The 22,736-nt window shown below is 32.5% G+C and overlaps 2 protein-coding genes and 1 long non-coding RNA gene across 3 annotated transcripts; 1 reads left to right on the forward strand and 2 right to left on the reverse strand.

The window, feature by feature from the left end:
- Positions 1-4,469: 4,469 nt before the first annotated feature.
- LOC108347930 (cytochrome P450 94A1) lies at positions 4,470-6,136 on the reverse strand. The gene has a single exon (XM_017587390.2). The coding sequence runs from the start codon at positions 6,106-6,108 to the stop codon at positions 4,555-4,557; it is 1,554 nt and encodes a 517-aa protein (XP_017442879.2). The 5' UTR covers positions 6,109-6,136; the 3' UTR covers positions 4,470-4,554.
- Positions 6,137-7,598: 1,462 nt separating this feature from the next.
- Positions 7,599-10,690, forward strand: LOC128195507 (uncharacterized). The gene is made up of 2 exons (XR_008247126.1): positions 7,599-7,915; positions 10,168-10,690. It is a non-coding gene; the product is annotated as an uncharacterized LOC128195507 (long non-coding RNA).
- Positions 10,691-13,881: 3,191 nt separating this feature from the next.
- LOC108347931 (cytochrome P450 94A1) lies at positions 13,882-15,626 on the reverse strand. The gene has a single exon (XM_017587391.2). The coding sequence runs from the start codon at positions 15,578-15,580 to the stop codon at positions 14,036-14,038; it is 1,545 nt and encodes a 514-aa protein (XP_017442880.1). The 5' UTR covers positions 15,581-15,626; the 3' UTR covers positions 13,882-14,035.
- Positions 15,627-22,736: the final 7,110 nt, after the last annotated feature.

Below are 22,736 nucleotides of genomic sequence, written 5' to 3' on the forward strand. Positions count from 1 at the left end.
TCCGTTAAATACAGACTAACTGTGTTAAGTGGTTGATTATTTGGCACTAGAGAATTAAAACGTGGCAAATGAGTGACAGTAGTGGTAATGACGTGTCAATGAAATTAAAATTAGGCTACATGGAAATAGGTTATTGAATTGGGGAAATTAAAATCAGAATTCATTTAGGGTATTTGTGAACGAAAACTAATTAGGGCATTTGAGATATTTGAGATACAGTGTTTCTGAGTTGAGGAAGGGTGAAAAATCGCAATTGGAGCTTTTGAAAGCAGAACGCGTTTGGTGATTTGGAAGCGTTTTTCGCATTGTTCGTGGGGTATTTGGAAGTGCGAAGTGGGTTCCATTCAAAGGTCCATTCGAAGGTACGTGTACATTGCTTTCGTTGGGTTTATGGTTGCTTTGGTGTGTGTGTTTGCTTCGTGTGTGTGTTTGCTTTTGTTGTGGTCCCCCATAAACTATTATCTCTGTTTGTTGGTGTCCCCCATTATGGGTGTTGTGTGTGGTCCCCCATTGTGCAGGTTAAAGCCAATCTTTATGCTGTGTTTAGGGTTCAGTACAAATTTGTTTTAATTGTTTATGGTCTGTTTAAAGTGCTTTGTGGAAGTGTTGTACCCTGATGGGTTGACAGTTGTACCCTGATGGGTTGACAGTCGTACCCTGATATGTAAATGTAGTGTTATTTTGGTCAATTAAATGTAGTGTTATTTGGGTAAAGTTAGACTGACATGATTTTTTATATTAGTTTAGGATGTCTAACTGTGATGTCGAAGTGGTCTTTCACCATGGGGGCAAATTTGTGAATGATGGGTCATTTAAATATGAGTTTGGTCAAACATCTACTTTAAAAATTGACCCAGATAGATGGAGCTACTTTGAAATTATGTCCATTTTGAAGGAGATGGGCTATATTAATGTTAAAGAGTTGTGGTATTCAGTGGGTGGTGATACTGTGTTAGAAGGAAGGTTAGAACTATTATCTGATGACAAGGGTGCATGTGATCTGGTCAACCTTGCCATTTTGAATGGTCAATCTCACCTGTATGTTGTACACATGGTGTCAGATCCTGAGTACGTTCATATGTTGGGGGAGGGTGACACTGATAATCGTGTAGAGGTAGAGTGTGAGGAAGAGTGTGAGAAGGCTGACAATAATAATTGTGTGGAGGCAGAGGCTGAGGGAGACACTAATGGGGCTGTTTTGGGGGAGGGTGTAGAGGCTGTTAATGATAACTTTGTGGAGGCAGAGGCTGAGGGAGAGGATGTTGGGGCTGTTTTGGGGTAGGGTGTAGAGGCTGACAGTGATAACTTTGTGGATGCAGAGGCTGAGGGAGAGGATGTTGGGGCTGTTTTAGGAGAGGGTGTAGAGGCTGACAGTGATAATTTTGTGGAGGCAGAGGCTGAGAGAGAGGATGGGGGACATGATGACTACGATGTTAGAAGTTGGAATGGAGATGAAGAGGATGCGTTGAGTGAAGATCATCTTGTGGAGGTTAGTGTCCATGGAGATGAAGTGGAAGATGATTTATGTAACCGTAGTGAGGAAGTTGAAGTGGGTGGACCAAGTGGGAAGTGTCCTCCATTACAGCATGTACATGACAGAGGTTTATCTGACAATTCTTGGGAATCTGAAAGTTTAGACAGCCTTGTATAAAGTGATTCATCAAATGATGATAGAGACCGTTATGGAAATTTTGGCATTTTTTCATTGCCCAAAAGTATGGAACACTATAACTGGGAAGTGGGGACATTCTTCAGTGAAAAAAAAGATTTCACAGAAGCAATAAGAAGCTACGGTGTAGAGAATGGTAGGAAATTGAAGGTTTTTAAAAATGATAAAAGAAGAGTTTGTGTTAAATGTTGTGGGGCAAAAGGGAAGTGCCCATGGTATGCATATTGTGCATATAAGGCTGCCCAAAATACATGGCAGTTAAGGAAGATTATAAACAAGCATACCTGCAGTAGAGAATTTAATGTGCGTTTAGTGACATCAAAATGGTTAAGTGGGAGGTTAGAGAAGACCATAAAAGAAAATCCAAATATTAATTTGACTAACCTCCAAAACAAAGTTTGTAAGAAATGGAATATTAATTTGACTAACCATAAAAGCAAAGTATTGTCTGTTCAATGAATATGATGTCCAGTTTGAAGCACAGTTTCTGATGTTATATTCAATGTGCAGTTTGAAGCACAAATTCTGCTGTTATATTCAATGTGCATTTGAAGCACAAATTCTGTTGTTATATTCAATGTGCAGTTTGAAGCACAAATTCTGTTGTTATATTCAATGTGCATTTGAAGCACAAATTCTGCTGTTATATTCAATGTGCATTCGAAGCTCTGATTTTATACTCAACTTTGATTGAATCTTATATTATTTATTAGTTATTTTCATTTGAAGATAAATGACAAGTGCAATATTGTTTCTACTGCAACTGATAACTGTGTACAGTAGCCATTAAATTGTTGCTGTCATCAAATTTGAATTTAGCTGTTAGGTTGTATTTGGATAAACTTGTTCTAAATTTTCTAAGACGAAAAAAATGAGAGTTAAATAAAATGAATTTATTTTATTGGCTACATGTTATATTTGGAGAGTTTACTTAGCTGTCATCAAATTGTTGCTGTCATCAACTTATTCTGTTTAGTATAAATGACAACCACATATTTCTATCAATGAGTTTTGTGCTTAATAAATCTCAACCATATCACTACAACTTAACTATTGAAAGAACATCCACCTTCTTCAACAATATCACTGCCAATTAGCTATTGAAAGCAGAAATTGAGATTTTTCATTCATTTTCAACAACTGTCTAATACAACACATTGTCTAATACAAAATAGTCATGGAATTTTAAACAAGATACAAACAAGGATGACATTAATAAACCCCATAAAACATAGCATCCATGTTAATTGCTTCTCCCATTTCTGAGAAACCATAGCAGATTTCTCCAGACTAATAATTTTCCTCCTTTGCCTAGCAATAATAGTATCCCTTTCATCCAAATTAGCTTCATTGCACCATTTAAAATAATTGCATCCTTGAAGTTCTTCGTTTCGAGTCCGCTGTTCAAAACATCCAACCACAAACATTTCATTACTCAAAAAATAAACTAATCACTAAAATGAAACTACAGCCATTGAACAAACCTTGTAATTAGGGCATCCCCAAAATTGTTTGCCTTCGTTCTTCACAGTTTTCGCCACTCTCAACACAGCAACTTCCCCACAATGACATATGTTAGTTTGAACCAATCCTCTGGATGAAACGGCACGACAGCTCCCCCATGAGCAAGACGAACAACACTGATGATTCAATGACATTGCCACTTCCTAAGCCAACGAAAAAATGACACAACCTCACAACCAAGCTTTCTCACCCAACCCCAATCCACACAGTACCAACACTTCTTCAACCAACTCCAAACCGAAGAACAACCATTTCTCAACAAACACCCAAAGAGGGAGGAAGAAGTAGAGGGAGGAAGAACAATAAACTCACCAAGCTACTGCCAACACAAAACAGCAAACCCTAACGAAGAAGAAGACAGCCAACACCATCAACTCCCACCACGCATCTATCACTTATAACCTCATTGAGGTACTTCCCACTTAGGGCATCCACGTAAACCTCTCTTTTGCCACGTTTTAATTTTCTAGTGCCAAATAATCAACCACTTAACACCGTTAGTCTGTATTTAACGGAGATGACTACATTGACACAAATTTTTCCTATGTTTGGATTCAATTGACACTTTTACACCACGTGAGGACGAAAATGAAACTTTTTTAAAAATGAGGATGAATTTGACACAATTCAAACAAACTGAGGACTAAGGAAGCAATTAAACCAAAATTCTATATATACAATATTTTAAACCCAATATAAAGTCCGCAAACAAACTAACACAACAATAATTAAAGAATCAAAAGTGTCAATGACTTACGAACCAAACGGTGAACAAATGATCCTATAATAATTTAACAACAACCTCCACTAAATTATTAAAATCGTATCTCAAAATCACACAAACATTCAGCCAATCATAACCATATAAATTTCCATGTTTTTGTACACTTATGAGTAAATTGAACTACGTAAGTTATTTTTCATTCTAGAAAAGGATGTCCAAAATGAAACAAGATCTAACTAAAACGAAAATACAACATGAATAATGTCACGTCTTAATTTACGCTAACCAATATAATGTTCAGAAAAGTCACACATTCATTCAATTTTAAGTTAAATATGACTAAATTAAAAACATTAAAAATGTTAAATATTTACTATTTTATCCGTTTTATATTTCTCGATACTTACAAATACAAAAAAATTACCTTTTTAATGATTATTTTATTCTTGAAAGTAAGTTGTCAAATACCTCTATAAGGATCAAAGAATTATTTTTCTTCTCAAATAATAATGATTATGAATATTAATACAATAAAAAAAAAAGACAAACAATTGAAACATAAACCTCAAACTCAAATCCCAAACATGATATATACTAGTAAAATGGTGAAGGAATGACGTGGTCGAAGTGCAAGAAGTTAGGTATTAATTTGGGTTTCCCGCTCAACGATCTTGACAGGAAAACCACCTTCCATCTGGGAGGAAAGGAAGGAAATGAAGTTGGGTTCCACCCCTTCAGCCACCGTGGGAACAACCGCGAACCGCCGAAGAATCCCAGCCACCACACTTTGCATCTGCATAAAAGCCATATCTTTCCCCAAACATATTCTGGGACCAGCTTGAAACACAGGATAAGTGAAAGAATCTTTTGGCACAAACTTCCACTTTCCGGATTCAAGCTTCTCTAACCACCTCTCTGGCTTAAACTCTGCCCAATCCTTACCCCAAATACTCTCCAACCTGCCCATGGCGTACACGTGATAAGTCACCAGCGTCCCCTTCTTCACCACCGTCCCATCCGGTAAAACGTCGTCCTCCACCGCTTCCTTCGAGTCCATGGGCACCGGCGGGTACAGCCGCATGCTCTCGCACAACGCTGCATGCGTGTAAACCATATGCTTCACTTCATCGTATACCGGAGCCTCCGATTTGTCCAATATCTCATTCACAATCTCCTTCTCCACTCGAGGGTTCTTCGACAGCAGCCAGAAAAACCAAGTCAGCGCTGCTGACGTGGTATCCTTCCCCGCCAATATGAAGCTTATGACTATGTCCGTCACAAAGTCTTCATCAGAGTGCCCCGAACTCAAGAAACGCGAAAGCATGTCTGCCGATTCAAGGGATTCCTTCTCCTTCAGCTCTCTCGTCTTCTCTCTCACTATGTTCTTGGCGAACTCATGCACTTCCCTCGCTGCCATTCGCAACCGCTTTTCCGAACCTATGTTAAGTGCCCTCTTCACTTTCCACACTAAGGGAAGCAGTTCGCGTAACCGTTTGCTGATTATCTCTGTCGCTTCTTCGTACGACACCGCGAACTTGCTCCGTTCAACCGACGGCGTCAGGTAGTTGGCGTCGAATCCAAAGGCGATTTTGCAGATGTTATCGAAGGCGAAGCGTTGGAGGATGTCTTGGAAATCGAGGGTCTGGTCTTGTTGTGCCGCTGAAGCCATGATGGGGATGAGGTGGTCGGAGAGTTCGGCATCCACCACTTGCTCCACGAACTTGCGGAGAGACTTTGTATTGAATTCGTGGCTTGCGACTTGTCTTTGAAACTTCCATGTGTTGCCATCGGCGTTGAATATCCCTGTGCCTAGGAAGTCGGAAAGGGTGCTAATGAAGGAATAGCCCTTTCGATAGTTGGAGAAGCGGGTCTTGAGAATGTGCTCGACGTTGGCAGGGTTGCCAGTGAAGACCTGGATGTGGCCCAGTGGGCGTTGGAAGGTGAAGGTGTTGGCGGGTGAGATTTGGACTATATCAGATAGCCACTGGATACGGCGGTTTCCGGTGTGTTTAAGGGCTAAGTAGGAGCCAATGAGTGGGTATGATTTTGGGATAGTAACGGATTGTTTGGTTGGAGCAGTCTCTTTTTTGTTGAAAAGTGAGGAGTAGAAGAAGAAGATGAGGGGAAGGATGAGAGATAGGAAGAGGAAGACAGGAGCTATCAGCTGCATATTGTGAAGAATCTCCATCATTTTCGTATGATTTCGACTGCGAATTGGCAGTTGGTATTATCTTTGAAATGTGTAGAATCTCAGGTTGTACTTTGTTGGATATGTTTGTCAAGAAGGAAAATTTGTGTATATATAGAGAATGGTACGTTGGACAGTCAAAGAGGAAGGGTTGGAGAAAATGCGTTGAACATGTCCTCGTGGACAATTCTTTCGTTTATAATGTTTTTGTCAGTGTCAAATAACTCTTTTTCTACCAAATTATAAAATTTTGACTCAAATCCTCGAAAACATAATTATTTATTACGTTTATCCTTTTAATCGATGTTTAAAATATTTTAACATTTCATTTTTGCTTTTAAATTTATTTTTTGTTATGATAATTAATGGAAGGAATTAAACATGTCATTTCTTTACCTTGTACATAGTGTTAAACGTATTTTAATTTAATAAAGATGTGAATGGTAGAATTAGGAAAGATAATATCATAAACTTAGATTAAAGGATTAATTTATGAAGTAGCTAATCTAAAAGAAAGTACTATACACTGAATAAAAATCGATTATATAGAGAAATTGAAAGTTGTTTAGACCAAACTAATTTAAATAATTGTCCACCATTTGCATTTGGCTTTGAATAATTGATTGGAGATGAATGTCACGAAGTTTTCATTACAATTTTTCTTCCGTTTCTGTTTCACTTTTTCGGGTTTGACAAGGGGCGTAAATTAGCCGTAAGAAAAATATTCATCTCTTTTACGGATTTTCTTAATGTGCGGTATTTCTCTAATTTTAAAGTTTTGACACTAATACATGAAAGTAAAACAAACATTTCCTTGCGAAAGAAAAGTCGTCACCTGTTATCTTTCTTTTAACGTGACATTTTTTTCAACTTCTAAAATTTAACAGAGGGGCTTAGTTCTAGAACACGCATTTTATCCGTAACCAAAAAATCTTACTGTGTTCTCATATAGTTTGCTCTTAAATTATAGTTGAAACTCTATAAGTTATATGCGTATTAAACATTTTGATTTTCTTGAGTGTACTTAAAAGGTATAACATTATATATATATACTTTATCACGAGCAAATAATCACGACGTGAAATTGTGCTAAACTGGACTAGTTAGATTGTGACATCCACTTACTTGGTCAACATGGTCAAGATAGTACAATAAAATACACACATTAATGAAGGTATTGAATTATAATAATTCCTGTCTCTGAAAAGGTAAGATTACATATAACAGGATAACTAACACATTGAATGTTCTAATGAAATATTCTTAAAATGCTTTTAATATTCTTACATTCAATGTGGAATTATAAAATTGTTTTCACATCGTACACATTCTTTAATACGAGAGAGTTAGAACTATAAGAAGTTCTAGAAACACTATATCACAATATAATGATGACAAAAAGACTTTTACTTTGAAATAAAGGATAACTAACAAAAAAAAAATGTATATATTCTCATCAGTATGTATTTTGATGAAATAAAGTTAGAATTTGGCATTTCCTTCTCCAAAATCACTTTGATGAACTTTTAATCCTGTTGTTCACTCTACTGCTCTGTCCAAACCTCCATTATCATTCAGTCCCGATTTGGTCTTCCCCAACCTCCATTTCTCTTCAATCACACTTTGCCCTTTTCCAACCTCCATTACCCTTCAATCACGCTTTTCTCTTCCTCTACCTCCATTGTGCATCACTCCCCAACCTCCATTTCTTTTAGTCCTACTACGTGACATCAAGGTGTTTGGTGCTATTGTCGAGGTCTACGAAGGTTGCCATTGTCGGTGGAAGTTATCGAGAGGTCCTGCCACAGATGTAAGTTCTATGTTTCAGAATGAATTTTAAAAATTGATGCCTTTGTTCTTCGACAGTGTTAAATGTGTGAAATGATAGGCATGCCTTTGTTTGTGAATTCTGATTTCATAGTGTGTTAAAATTGGGGCCAATGTTGTTCTGTTTTTATGTATGTTGATGTTTGATTCAGAAACAAGATTTGTTTATCGTTGAAATGAGGGGTAATTTAAAATTCGGTTTAGTGACCTTACAAAGAGAAACCACAATGATTTTCTCAGAGGTTACTATAGTAGTGAGAAGGTGTGATGAGAAGTAGAGTCCTAGTGTGAGGTTTCTTTTGTTTTCATTTTTGTGTAAAATAGAATGACCACAAACAAACAAGCTGAAGTCTTTCAGTATTACCTTTTCAAATTAAAGGCAACCATTATATAATAAGGTAATAAAGAACAAAGAAGAATGAAAATTGTTTTACAAGTGAAAATTAACTTGACACCTGAATTTTTACCCCCTTATTAAAAACATTAGGAAAAGATCTTTAAGGTTGTGAGATTTTCTTGGTTGCAAGGTAGGGAACCACAAACAAGTTTAGAAGTATGACACTTTAGTGGTACCCATGAGAGTAAACTCTTTGCATTAGCTAAGTTGGTAGGTGAGTGGGTCATCAAAGATGACTTACGAATGTTTTCCTTTATCACGTTAACTTTTATATTCTCAGTCCACCTTTTAGTCGTTGTCATAGCATACTAAACTAGCTAATGAACCAGAATTATGACATGTGAAAGGAAAACCAGCAAACTATGCTCAATTTAGGATATTTTCCTTTTTACCAAGCTCAGAATCAAAATCAGCTTCGCACAGCATTTCTCCTTCGAACAATAGTTTATGTATTGTTCGAGGACAATGACTTCTTAGTCAAATGCTCCCAAATTCAAAACAACAAACATTCAAATGCAAAGAGAACCCTCTTTTGTTTCCTTCATATAAGAACCAAGGGTGAACTCAGAATTCTAGGTAGGGTCATAGAACCAAGGACTATCTGAGGTTTGGTAAGCAAATTCATGGTTGTTTGAAAAGGGTGTTAGAGGTAACAGTTTATGGATTAAAGCTGCAACCTTTTTTTCTTCATTCTTTTTTGAAACAGTATTGGAACTCGAACTTCTTCTCATTTGGGTCTTTAGCAGAGGTCTTGTCTTGCAAGGTTTTGTTTCCTCCTGATGAGACTGAGTTATAGGAGTTTACACTCTCATCTCCTTCACCAGAATTTTTATCAAAACTTTCTTTAGAATGGTTTAACGTAAAGCGAAATAACTTGAGCCTTTTCTCAGTAGAGTTTCCATTATCACCATCCCATGTTTGAGAAAAATCCCAGATATGATTTTCCATCTCTCTTTGGTAAAAGAAATATTTTGAGGTTGGAAATGCAGTGGTTAGTTATTAGGTTCATGTTCCTTTCATAGTAAACTCTTCAAGTCACAACATGCATTGTATCAATTAAAAAAACTAGTTTTATTGTACAAGGACAACATAAAGGTACATGGACAAAAAAAGAGGGGCATTAACTTTGTAACATATCTACTACTGTACTAAAATGCATATGTAATTATTTTACTGAGTAACCAATGACTTCATTGCTTCATGTATTGTCCTCTGCCTAGACTAATCATATTGTTAAATAAATGAATATTATTGCAATATATGTTGGATGCTAATTAAGCCATAACCAAGTCCTTAAATCCAAACAGTTGGAATTTGTTGATGTGGAGTTATCACAACTTCCAAAGGGTTCACACTTCCCATAAAAGTCACATTTATTTTGATCCACCTCAAGTTCCAGAAACTTGGTTCTTTTTAAAAAAAACTCTACCAATTTTAATGTGCCATATGGGGTTACGGTAAGGATTCCAAACATTGCAGGTTTTTCAAAGTTGTATGTTAGATATGCATTCCCATTATCATTACGCTCAAAACGCCACCCATATATGTCAATTTCCCTACACACACATTAGACCACCCTTAAGTTTGAAAACTCTAAAAGCTGGAACAAAATGAATGAAATTAACTGACAAATTTCTTCTTTTGCTAGAATTTATCATTGTTCCATCTTTAATCAGCCTAAGAGCACCACTTTGAGAGCATTGATCAGTTCCAAAGTCAGGAAACTGAAGTTAGCATTTGTTTTGACTCATTAAACATGGTCATTGATTTTTAGCCAACTATCTTGTTTCTTTGGTATGGTTGTTGATTTCACAGGCATGGTTGTTCTTTTATGACAGCAAGAGGGAGACAGTTAAGGTGTTTGAAGACAAAAGTAGATTTTGGGATGGAATTGGTTGGTGTGCAACAATTATTGTTTTTGTGACAGTGTTAAGAAAACAGTGTGATCAAAGAGCTTTAGCAAATAAACTAGGAGTGTAGAAAAAGGTATTTTTTGAATTAGGAGGCAAAATCTGCTTCATGATCCTCCCAATTTTGGCTATTGTCAACAAATGGTCTTGTTCCTTAATGCCACTATTTTTAGGATTGGAGGAACTGCCTCCAACATTGTCCACCATCTTTGGAAGGGGGTAAGGAAGGAGTAGAAGAACTACCTCCAACATTGTCCTCTGTTTTCAGATTAGAGGAACTACCTAGCCAGCTGCATGTTGCAACTATTATTGAACTTATTGCAAATATATATGTACTCTTTGTTATGCCCTTCCCCTGCCATATTATGCCCCATATATAGTTATATATACATTTCAAATGGAATTATTTTGGTTAACTCGGCACTAGTCAATAAAGTTTCTTTTCCAGCAAGGTTGATTTGTGCAATTGCATGTGTCCCCATTGCCTTACATATGTTCCCACCCCTATTTATGTGGTCTCCTTTTATCCCTTGGATGTGTAGGGGGTTTAAAATGAGATGTGAGTATGCAAAACTATAAAGAAACATACCATGAATGTTTTCTAAGTCCTAGGTTGTCCTAATCTTATACCTAAATGCGAAATTAGAAATAGTGTTTGATCAAATGCCTCAATGAAACCCTAGGTTTCACCAAGTGTTTCTTGAATGAACTAACCTAAGTATTGTGCAATGCAAATTACCTAAACATGTTTATATATTTCTAACTATGTTAAATGAATGCTCAAACTGAATTAGAAACTCAAGAATCACAAAATCACTATCACACCAATTTTGACAGCAATGGTAGTTTAAAATAGAGTGTGACACAAATTATGATTGAATTAAGTTTCTATATTCCTTATGATATGAATGCAATGCAGAAACTTAATCAAATATGCAAAAATTGCAAAAACACTAATTGAATCAGAATTGGCAACAAAGTTAGTCAATACAAATTTTGACAGCAAAATCAAACTATGCAGAATTTTTGGTTTCTTGATTTGTCATACATGGAATATTTATACTATTTGATAATGTATAATATGACACTAAAAACACTAAAATCCCTTAAACATGAATGAAATCAGAATATGACTAATTGAACCTAGATGAATGCAAATAAGCTTCTAAGAATTGGTGAAATTATGCATATGAATGTGAGAACTGGATTTCTTGAACTGTGAATGTTGTGAGTAAGTTTTAATACACTAAAATATGCAAAGTGAATGCTCAAAACTATCTAGTAAACAATAATGCAGAATTTCAATGCGCACACCAGAATTTTAAAGTAAGAACACATTAAGCAAGTTATGCATATGTTTGCAATTTTGAGTCTGAATGTTTAGCATTGCATAAATGCATGATCTTAATAGCTAAACATGTTTAATATGATCCTAATCAAAGTCTACAACAAAGAATATATAAAAAAAAACTAATGCAGAATAAAATTCCTAATTCTAGCTAGTTTACGTAGCCTAGTAAAATGTACGGAATAGGATAATTTAGGGTTCATACATAATTCAAATAATTTAACGAAGATGATAAAATGCTTAACACAACTGGAACGACAGAAACTCAAAATCAGTGGTTAGACCAAATTTGAAGCAAACTAGTCAAAACTAGTCTTAACATCAAATAAGTTTTCTCTTAATTTTAAATTCTGATGTGATAAAGGATATATTTGGATGATTTTATGATTTGTAAATGCTTAATTTGATGTTAATTGATGCTAAAATGCAGAATTAGATAGAATGTTCGGTAAATAAAAAATGCCTAATTCTATATATGCATGTCAATCTAAAATATAACCTAATGGGTTAAATTATGTAAAATGACTTAAAACTATAAAAACATGATACCAACATGAATCTAAGCATTAAACAAACATGTTTGAATGATTAAATTACTACTGGAATCAAGAAAACAGAAAAACTTAGATTTGAAAATGGATGAAGAATTTTAGGCGAGAAAATTAACTAGATTAACTACTTTTTGGGTTTTTGATGATTTATGCTTCTAATCCTAAAACTATGAACAAATGATAGGAAATTGGTAAACACAACAAGATATAATAGAAAACAAAATTAAAAATTCAAAAACAATAATGAGTTGTGAAATGGGTTTAGAGGTAGGCTCAAAACCATGAATCTAGGTCAATGATTTTCATCTCTTCACACCAATAACTCTGGCTATAGACAAGATATGTTAGTTACATTGCATTACTTTGATTCAATCCAGAATCTAGAAATCAAACCAAGAAAAGAATAAGAGATGAAAATCATGTCAAAGAAATGGGTTTGGCCGAAAATGGATTATAGACCCATGAACTCAATTCTAATTTTCAAGAATGAAGTAAAGAAAGTTATAAAGATGCATATATCATACGGAATAAGTAAAGAAAATTTGAAACTCGCCAAAGAAAAGTAAAAACAGAATTAAAGGTGCAAAATTTTCATTCCATCTAGAGTTGTTTCTGAGGCTATCACAAGGTCTATTAAGTAACAATTTGTGAAGCCTTGGCCAACTTAGAGAGCAATATCTCCACAAGACAGACTCATACTAGCAGCAATTTAAGGTGAAAATCCATCAAAATAATTGTCATTTACTATTGATGTATGTTAATTCAAATGAAAAACAGTATATAACCACCATTTGTGTATGATTTCTAGTCACAGATGAAGGTTCAACGGAGACCAGAACATGAAAGTGAAATTCATAGAAAAGAGATGTTTAGAGATGAAAAAAATGTAGAAAAACACCCTTACTGGATTCGGGAGCACATTTGGAGCTCCTTGTTAGCACATTGGAATACACTAGATTATCATAATAAATGTGCTATTACCCAAAGGAAAAAAGCTCAAAAAAATGATGGGACCTTCATATAGGTGGATTAATTACTGTTCATGAGCATGTTATTTGTGTAGTACAAATCTTCATTCTTTTTGTACCAATTACATAACTTATGTATTTTAAATTTGATATTTGATGGTGAATTATATAACTTCATATTCTCTTACAGACATAAGAATTGGGACGAGATGTGCACATTGATGAGGTTTTTTAACAAACTAATCCTCAATCAGGATCTCACCAGTTTGTTAGTAAAAGGTCTCGGAAGAGTTATGTAAACAAACACTCTTAATATTATTTATTTTAAATTTTAAGCTTGCGCTATTATATCCTTTAGTGACACTATGCATAATTTTTTTCCTGTAAGCTTTTTAATAAGACATAAATAAAGAGATGAAATTACTAAAAATCGTATCTCAAAATCTCAAAAGCATTCAACCAATCATAAACCTAAAAATTTCCATGTTTTTTCACACTTGTGAGTAAATTGAACTACGTAAGTTATTTTTCACTCCAGAAAAGGATGTCCAAAATTAAAACAAGATCTAACTAAGACGAAAATACAACATGAATAATGGCAGGTCTTACTTTACGCTAATCAATATAATGTTCAGCAAAGTTACCACATTCATTCAATTTTAAGATAAATATAACTAAATTAAAAGCATTAAAATTGTTAAACAGTCATTTGATATTAAAGATAATGATTGTTTTATTATCGAAAGTAAGTTGTCAAATAACACTATAAGGGTCAAACAATTATTTTTCTTCTCAAATAATAATGATTATGAATATTAATACAAAAAATAATACAAACAATTGAAACATAAACCTCAAACTTAAATCCCAAACATGATACTAGTAAAATAGTGAAGGAATGACGTGGTCGAAATGCAAGAAGTTGGGTATTAATTTGAGGATTCCCGCTCAATGATCTTGACAGGAAAACCACCTTCCATCTGGGTGGAAAGGAGGCAAATGAAGTTGGGCTCCACCCCTTCGGCCACCGTGGGAACAACCGCGAACCGCCGAAGAATCCCAGCCACCACACTTTGCATCTGCATAAAAGCCATATCCTTCCCCAAACACATTCTGGGACCAGCTTGAAACACAGGATATGTGAAAGAATCTTTTGGCACAAACTTCCACTTTCCGGATTCAAGCTTCTCTAACCACCTCTCTGGCTTAAACTCTGCCCAATCCTCACCCCAAATACTCTCCAACCTCCCCATGGCGTACACGTGATAAGTCACCAGCGACCCCTTCTTCACCGCCGTCCCATCCGGTAAAACGTCGTCCTCCACTGCTTCCTTCGAGTCCATGGGCACCGGCGGGTACAGGCGCATGCTCTCGCACAACGCTGCATGCGTGTAAACCATATGCTTCACCTCATCGTACACCGGAGCCTCAGATTTGTCCAATATCTCATTCACAATCTCCTTCTCCACTCGAGGGTTCTTCGATAGCAGCCAGAAAAACCAGGTCAGCGCTGCTGACGTGGTATCCTTCCCCGCCAATATGAAGCTTATGACTATGTCCGTCACAAAGTCTTCATCAGAGTGCCCCGAACTCAAGAAACGGGAAAGCATGTCTGCCGATTCAAGGGATTCCTTCTCCTTCAGCTCTCTCGTCTTCTCTCTCACTATGTTCTTGGCGAACTCATGCACTTCCCTCGCTGCCATTCGCAACCGCTTTTCCGAACCTATGTTAAGCGCCCTCTTCACTTTCCACACTAACGGAAACAGTTGGCGTAACCGTTTGATGATTATCTCTGACGCTTCTTCGTACGCCACCGCGAACTTGCTCCGTTCAACAGACGGTGTCAGGTAGTTGGCTTCGAACCCAAAGGCGATTTTGCAGATGTTATCGAAGGTGAAGCGTTGAAGGATGTCTTGGAAATCGAGGGTCTTGTCTTGTTGTGCCGCTGAAGCCATGATGGGGATGAGGTGGTGGGAGAGTTCGGCATCCACCACTTGCTCCACGAACTTGCGGAGAGACTTTGTGCTGAATTCGTGGCTGGCGACTTGTCTTTGAAACTTCCATGTGTTGCCATCGGCGTTGAATATCCCCGAGCCAAGGAAGTCGGAGAGGGTGCTAATGACGGAATAGCCCTTTTGATAGTTGGAGAAGCGGGTCTTGAGAATGTGCTCCACGTTGGCGGGGTTTCCAGTGAAGACTTGGAGGCGGCCCAGTGAGCCGTGGAAGGTGAATGTGTTGGCGGGTGAGATTTGGACTATATCAGATAGCCACTGGATACGGTGGTTTCCGATCCGTTTGAGAGCAAAGTAGGAGCCAATGAGTGGGTATGATTTTGGGATAGTAACGGTTTGTTTGGTTGGAGCGGGCTCTTTGTTGTTGAAAAGTGAGGAGTAGAAGAAGATAAGGGGAAGGATGAGGGAGAGGATGAGGAAGAGAGGAGCTATCAGCTGCATATTCTGAAGAATCTCAATCATTTTCGTATGATTGCTACTGCGGAATCGGAAGTTGGTATGAACTTTGAAATGTGTAGAATCTTAGGTTGTGCTTTGTTGGATATGTTTGTCATGAACGAAATATTCTGCATATATAGAGAACAAAGAGAAAGTATTAGGGAAAGGAAAATGACATGTTTACATATAAATATTTGTTATTTTTTTATCAACATTTTAACATTTTGTTATTAAGTGATTTGTCCATGTTAGTTTATTATTATTATTATTATTATTATTATTATTATTATTATTATTATTATTATTATTATTATTATTATTATTATTATTATTATTATTATTATTATTATTATTATTATTATTATTATTATTATTATTATTATTATTATTATTATTATTATTATTATTATTATTATTATTATTATTATTATTATTATTATTATTATTATTATTATTATTATTATTATTATTATTATTATTATTATTATTATTATTATTATTATTATTATTATTATTATTATTATTATTATTATTATTATTATTATTATTATTATTATTATTATTATTATTATTATTATTATTATTATTATTATTATTATTATTATTATTATTATTATTATTATTATTATTATTATTATTATTATTATTATTATTATTATTATTATTATTATTATTATTATTATTATTATTATTATTATTATTATTATTATTATTATTATTATTATTATTATTATTATTATTATTATTATTATTATTATTATTATTATTATTATTATTATTATTATTATTATTATTATTATTATTATTATTATTATTATTATTATTATTATTATTATTATTATTATTATTATTATTATTATTATTATTATTATTATTATTATTATTATTATTATTATTATTATTATTATTATTATTATTATTATTATTATTATTATTATTATTATTATTATTATTATTATTATTATTATTATTATTATTATTATTATTATTATTATTATTATTATTATTATTATTATTATTATTATTATTATTATTATTATTATTATTATTATTATTATTATTATTATTATTATTATTATTATTATTATTATTATTATTATTATTATTATTATTATTATTATTATTATTATTATTATTATTATTATTATTATTATTATTATTATTATTATTATTATTATTATTATTATTATTATTATTATTATTATTATTATTATTATTATTATTATTATTATTATTATTATTATTATTATTATTATTATTATTATTATTATTATTATTATTATTATTATTATTATTATTATTATTCTTATTATTATTATTATTATTATTATTATTATTATTATTATTATTATTATTATTATTATTATTATTATTTTTATTATTATTATTATTATTATTATTATTATTATTATTATTATTATTATTATTATTATTATTATTATTATTATTATTATTATTATTATTATTATTATTATTTTTATTATTATTATTATTATTATTATTATTATTATTATTATTATTATTATTATTATTATTATTATTATTATTATTATTATTATTATTATTAATTATAAAGTAATTTTAGATCAATCAACATATAAATAATGTTGTAAAAAATATGTTGTTAAATACCATTATCTTAATTTTTTATTAGGTTTATATATGTAAAAAATAATATGTAAGATGTGTTAAAATATTACAAAAAAAAATTGTGTTAAAATAATATTTTTTGTTAGGATAAAATGCATTATCCTAATTTTTTATTAGGTTTATATATGTAAAAAATAATATGTAAGATGTGTTAAAATATTAAAAAAAAATTGTGTTAAAATAGTATTTTTTTTGTTTGGATAAAATGCATTGAACATGCCCTCGGGGACACTTCTTTCGTTGATAATGCTTTTCATATTTAGGTGAGGGGTGGCTTTTTTCTGCTTTCAGATATTTTCGTTGCACTAACTATTTTTCTCTAAAACTTCAGGTTTCAGTATCCAATAACTCTTTTGCTTCTAAATTATAAAAGTTTGACTTGAATCCTCGAAAACATAATTATTTATTATGTTTATCCTTTTAATCGATATTTAAAATATTTTAACATTTCCATTTTTCTTTTAAATTTATTTTTTATTATGATAATTTTTATATGTTTTACGTATATTGTTAGAAGAATTAATGGAAGGAATTAAACATGTCATTTCTTTACCTTGTACATAGTGTGTGTGAAACATATTTTAATTTAATAAAGTTGTGAATGGTAGAATTAAGAAAGATAATATCATAAACTTATATTAAAGGATTAATTTATGAAATAGCTAATTTAAAAGAAAATATAATAGACTGAATAAAAATCGATTATATGTTCACAAATTGAAAGCTATTTTGGCCAAACTAATTTAAACTATTGTCCACAATTTGCCTTTGGCTTTGAATAATTGATTGCAGATAAATGTCACGCAGTTTTCATTACAATTCTTCTTTCTAATTCACTTTTTCGGGTTTGACCAGTGGCGTAAATATTCCTCTTTTACGAATATTTTTAATGTGCGATATTTCTCTAATTTTAATGTTTCGACACGAATGCATAGACGTAAAACACACATTTTTAATGTCGTCACCTTTTATCTTTCTTTTAACGTTTGATTTTTCTCTTCTTCTAAAATTTAATAGAGGCTAGTTCTAGAATACATTTTATCTAGTAACCAAAATGGCCAAAATGAAAATGAAATGTACTTAAGCTTATGGACTATGTAGGTTAATAACTTTTTCATAACAACTTTTTCATAACAATTTTTTTATAATTATTTTTTTATAATTGTTATGTGTCACTATTCTATTGGTTCATTTGAATTTATTTTAGAAAAAAAATATTTGAAACAGACCAATCACAAGCTATAACATGGACGTTGTCAAAATGTTGACAAAAATAAGTCGTTCTTGCTAAAAATCAACCGAATTTAGTAGAAACATCTACGCTGAAACTAGGTCGAGTCAGTTCCAACCGAAATTCGACTAAGTCAATTTTGCCAAAAATCAATCGAATTCGATCGAATCGGTTCTTACCAAAGTTTGGTCAAGTCAACCAAACTGAACTGCACCTTTAAAGACTATCAATGAATTTTACCAATAGAAATATATGTTGATAATTTAAATTCTAAAATCAATTAATAAAATTTCTTGATAAAATTTAATTTATTGATAAATTTATGGTCAAGTCAACCAAACTGAACTATAATTTTAGAGACTATTAATAAATTTTATCAATAGAAATATATGTTGATAATTTAAATTCTAAAATTCATTGATAAAATTTCTTGATAGATTTTAATTTATCGATAAATTTATTTTCGTTCCCTCAATAATTTTATAAAATTCTTGTAGTGAATTGTTTAGTTGGTCTGTGAATAACAATAAATATGAACTTTCTTAACAAATGTTTTCTTAGACAAAAGAGGCAACACCAAAGCCTAGGAATGGAGAATATGGGCATCATTCAAAAATATCTTAAATCGACGGGAAACAAAAAAAATATATACTTGAAGCACTTCATACTTGTTTGTCAATAATTATTGAAACAAGATTACTCAAATTGTTAATATTGTTTTGAACTCAGTAAAAGTAAATCCTTCGATCCTTACCAAAAGTTTAATTGCAAATATTAAAAGTTGTCATGGTTGTCTTTGACATAAAGTAAAGGATAGATTGTTACACAAAAAGCTTTTGAAAAGAGTTTGACAACTACAGGATTCTTAAAATGATCTTTTGAGACTATCGTAAATCGTAAAAGAAAGTGTTTTCGGTATCTTATCCATAGCATGTTACATCATGGTAAAAGATTTATTTATAATAATTAAAGCATAGAATATCATGCATAAAAAATGAGTTAACTAACCCTACCTTTTTTTCAAGAATTTTTCTAGGAATGGAAATGTAACACCTCGTGTGTGATTCAAAAAGTCATAACCTTAAATTTTGAGACCATCTTAAAAGCCTCATTTAAACATAAATATACTTCTTTTATTTCAAAAGAAATTGTTTCAAAACCAATAAAAGGAATTTCTTAACTAAAACATCAATCCAAATTACATTTGAAAATATAAATAAAGACATTCTCAAAGTCATTCGCCTACTTCTTATTGTTGTGCATCATGACCTATATTTGCAATATAATATTCTCATACATAACATAAGTTATACGGTCATCACAGGTGGAAACCACAACCACAGACAAACAAGGGTGAACTAACATAAAACAACTTAATAAATACAGTTCATAGGTAATCACTATTCATATACCACATAACGAAATACATCATCGATAACATCAACACCCCATATTCATAATTAAGATATAATCTTATTACATCAACTAATATATACAAAATGTATGTCCTTTCCGAGTACCTTACAGTTTAATTTGCTTGCTTAACAAAGACTTACGATCAAGGTCATCCTTCCTGTTCAACAAAGCCTTATGACTAGGACAAGTTTCCCCTGTTTTCCAAAAGCCTTACGAGTAAAAACTCTACCTACTCACCAAAGCCTTATAAACAAAGCATTATACTCAGTTCTAGCCAAAGCATTATGGCGATACGCAACTCCCCTTTTTTCGTGGCTGACCAAAGCCCTATGGACGAAAAGGAACCAATTTAGATTTACAACTATGAGACAAGGACATAACATCCAATCATGTTAACAACAAACCATTGAAACAACAACAAACATACAACTTGGCCAAGAGGGTAGCAACTTGGTCAACAAGCTTAGAACTCAGAATTACCAACCACAACTCGACATCACAAAACACAACTCAACTAAACTCCATATAAGCTCAGCCAACTACTCAAATAGCTCGACAACCATCCCCAACAACTCTACCATATAAGAAAAACCCCTAGATCGTTCTGTAAAACAACCAAAATCGAGCTCTAGTATCTTGAAACCGATTAATTATCTTTGATGTCAGGAAGCTATGATTAATACACTAGCTCTCTTAGCTCGAGTTGTGTTTTATTGGGACAACTATTCTATCACACAAATCGTCTCTATTCAAGTTAACCATAAACAAATGAAGCACATTAAAATGGACTGTCATATTTTAGAGAGAAATAGAAAATTAGTAATGGCTTGATGAAACTTCTTCATGTCTTTTTACATGCAATTGGTTAATGTACTCACCAAAACTCTTCCACCTTCTATGTTCAATAACATGTGTTCCAAGTTGGACATGTTTAATCTTTACTCTGAGCTTAAGGGCTCTCATCCACAAAAAAACAAAAATTGATACAATTATTAATTTAATAGTTTTGAGTTTATATGTTTCTTATTTTTATGTGTATTTTTTTCTCATTCTCCTTGTACATTCATGATTAATTGATCAATAATAACTTTTTTCAATTTTGTATTCTTCTTGTGTGTACTTCTGTTTTTCTTCTTTATCTTCTCTTTGATTTTGTTATGAATCTTAACTATAATATCCACCTTTAAAAGAACCATCATACATTGTATAGAAGTAAATTAGGAAAATTCAAAATAAACTCCTACGGGATGAAAGAAGGAAATAGTTAAATAGCCTAAGTTAAATGAAAAAAATGTATGCAAACAGAAGTAAGAGAGTGGTTTAAATAGTAAAGAATTAAAATTGTTTAATATGATAGTATTAGATAAATGGAGGTGGAGATCATATAAGAACTATAACATCTCGTTTTTTTCACACAAAAATATTACATAATCAATGTTTAAAAACATAAATATCATTCGCGAATATAACACCTGCTATAGTTATTCAAATATAATTATATATAATTGTATTAGGTATAATGGTCTCACACTCGTAATGCATGACTAAATTTGCATTCATTAGATTGTTGCATCTCCTTCGTCTTGTATCGGATCCGTTATCACATCCTCCTCTGCTCTAGTATAACACACATGTTATATGATCATTGCATAAACACAAATAAGCAAGGGTGTGTTAATATACAAAAGATCACTTATAAAGCAGGCATAAGAATATTATTACATATAATCCATTTATAACAACAATCATATTCTCATGCAATATTTATACTAGACTCAACCATCTGGATGAAACATTGATGCAAAATCCCACGGGTCATGCACTTGTGGTGGCATCCACTTCTCATATAGAGCCATCGTTAATGGAATACACCATGTCTTCCACAAGGTTAGCCCATCAACACCTACAACCAAATTCAGCCCGTAGACTAGGACCTCCTACAACTTTAGCACTTAACTCATCATTCTCTACATGAGATTGAATGGTTATTAGAGTATAAAGATAACCTCCAATGTCAAGACTCTCACATCAACATGTACACTAATTAGTTAAAAACACATAATCACTTCACAAGATCCCTATACAAACTCATACCATATTCATATCAACCAATTTATCATGCAATATAAAGTCATATAATACACATTTGGCCAAATTCATGTTCATAATTTAACTCATAACAGTAATCAAGTCAATCATACAACTATACATACAAAGTAGTAATATAATCACCCATGTTTTCAGAATAAATCGTCAATAAACAGTCAAACTGGACACAATCTAGTCATGGTTGGTCATAGCTCGGTCAGCTCGGCCACAGCTCAAACAGCACAGCTACAACTCGGCCATAGCTCGACCAAGGAATTAAAGAGCTTGTCCAAGGTCTTCAACAGTGTTGAATATAGTGAAAACTATGTATGAGAGTAATCTTTCTTACGTTGAATATACACACATAAGATCCTTTATCTATAATTGAAGTAATATGGGCTAAGCCCAAAATACAAATAAGAAATAATAAAAAATTAACTAAAGATAAAAGATAAATATAAAATAAAGATAATATATCAAACATTTCCTCTCAAGCTGATGCATACAAATTGTGTGTATCAAGCTTGTTACTAATATGATCAAAGACTTAACGAAAATATATTGCTTCTGCACTTAAGTGACACCAAATTGCTAATGATTTGTGAAAACAACATAGAAGACGAAATACATATTAGAAGAATCAAACTCTCGATACTATGTTGAATATAGTGAAAATTATTTATGTGATTAATCTCCTTTGTATTAAATTTACACATATGGTCTTCTATTTATAATAGACGAAATATGAACTAAGCCCAAAATACAAATAAGAAATAATGACAAACTAACTAAAGA

The sequence above is a fragment of the Vigna angularis genome, chromosome 2 (assembly GCF_016808095.1).
Source record: "Vigna angularis cultivar LongXiaoDou No.4 chromosome 2, ASM1680809v1, whole genome shotgun sequence".
In the NCBI taxonomy this organism is placed as follows: domain Eukaryota; kingdom Viridiplantae; phylum Streptophyta; class Magnoliopsida; order Fabales; family Fabaceae; genus Vigna; species Vigna angularis.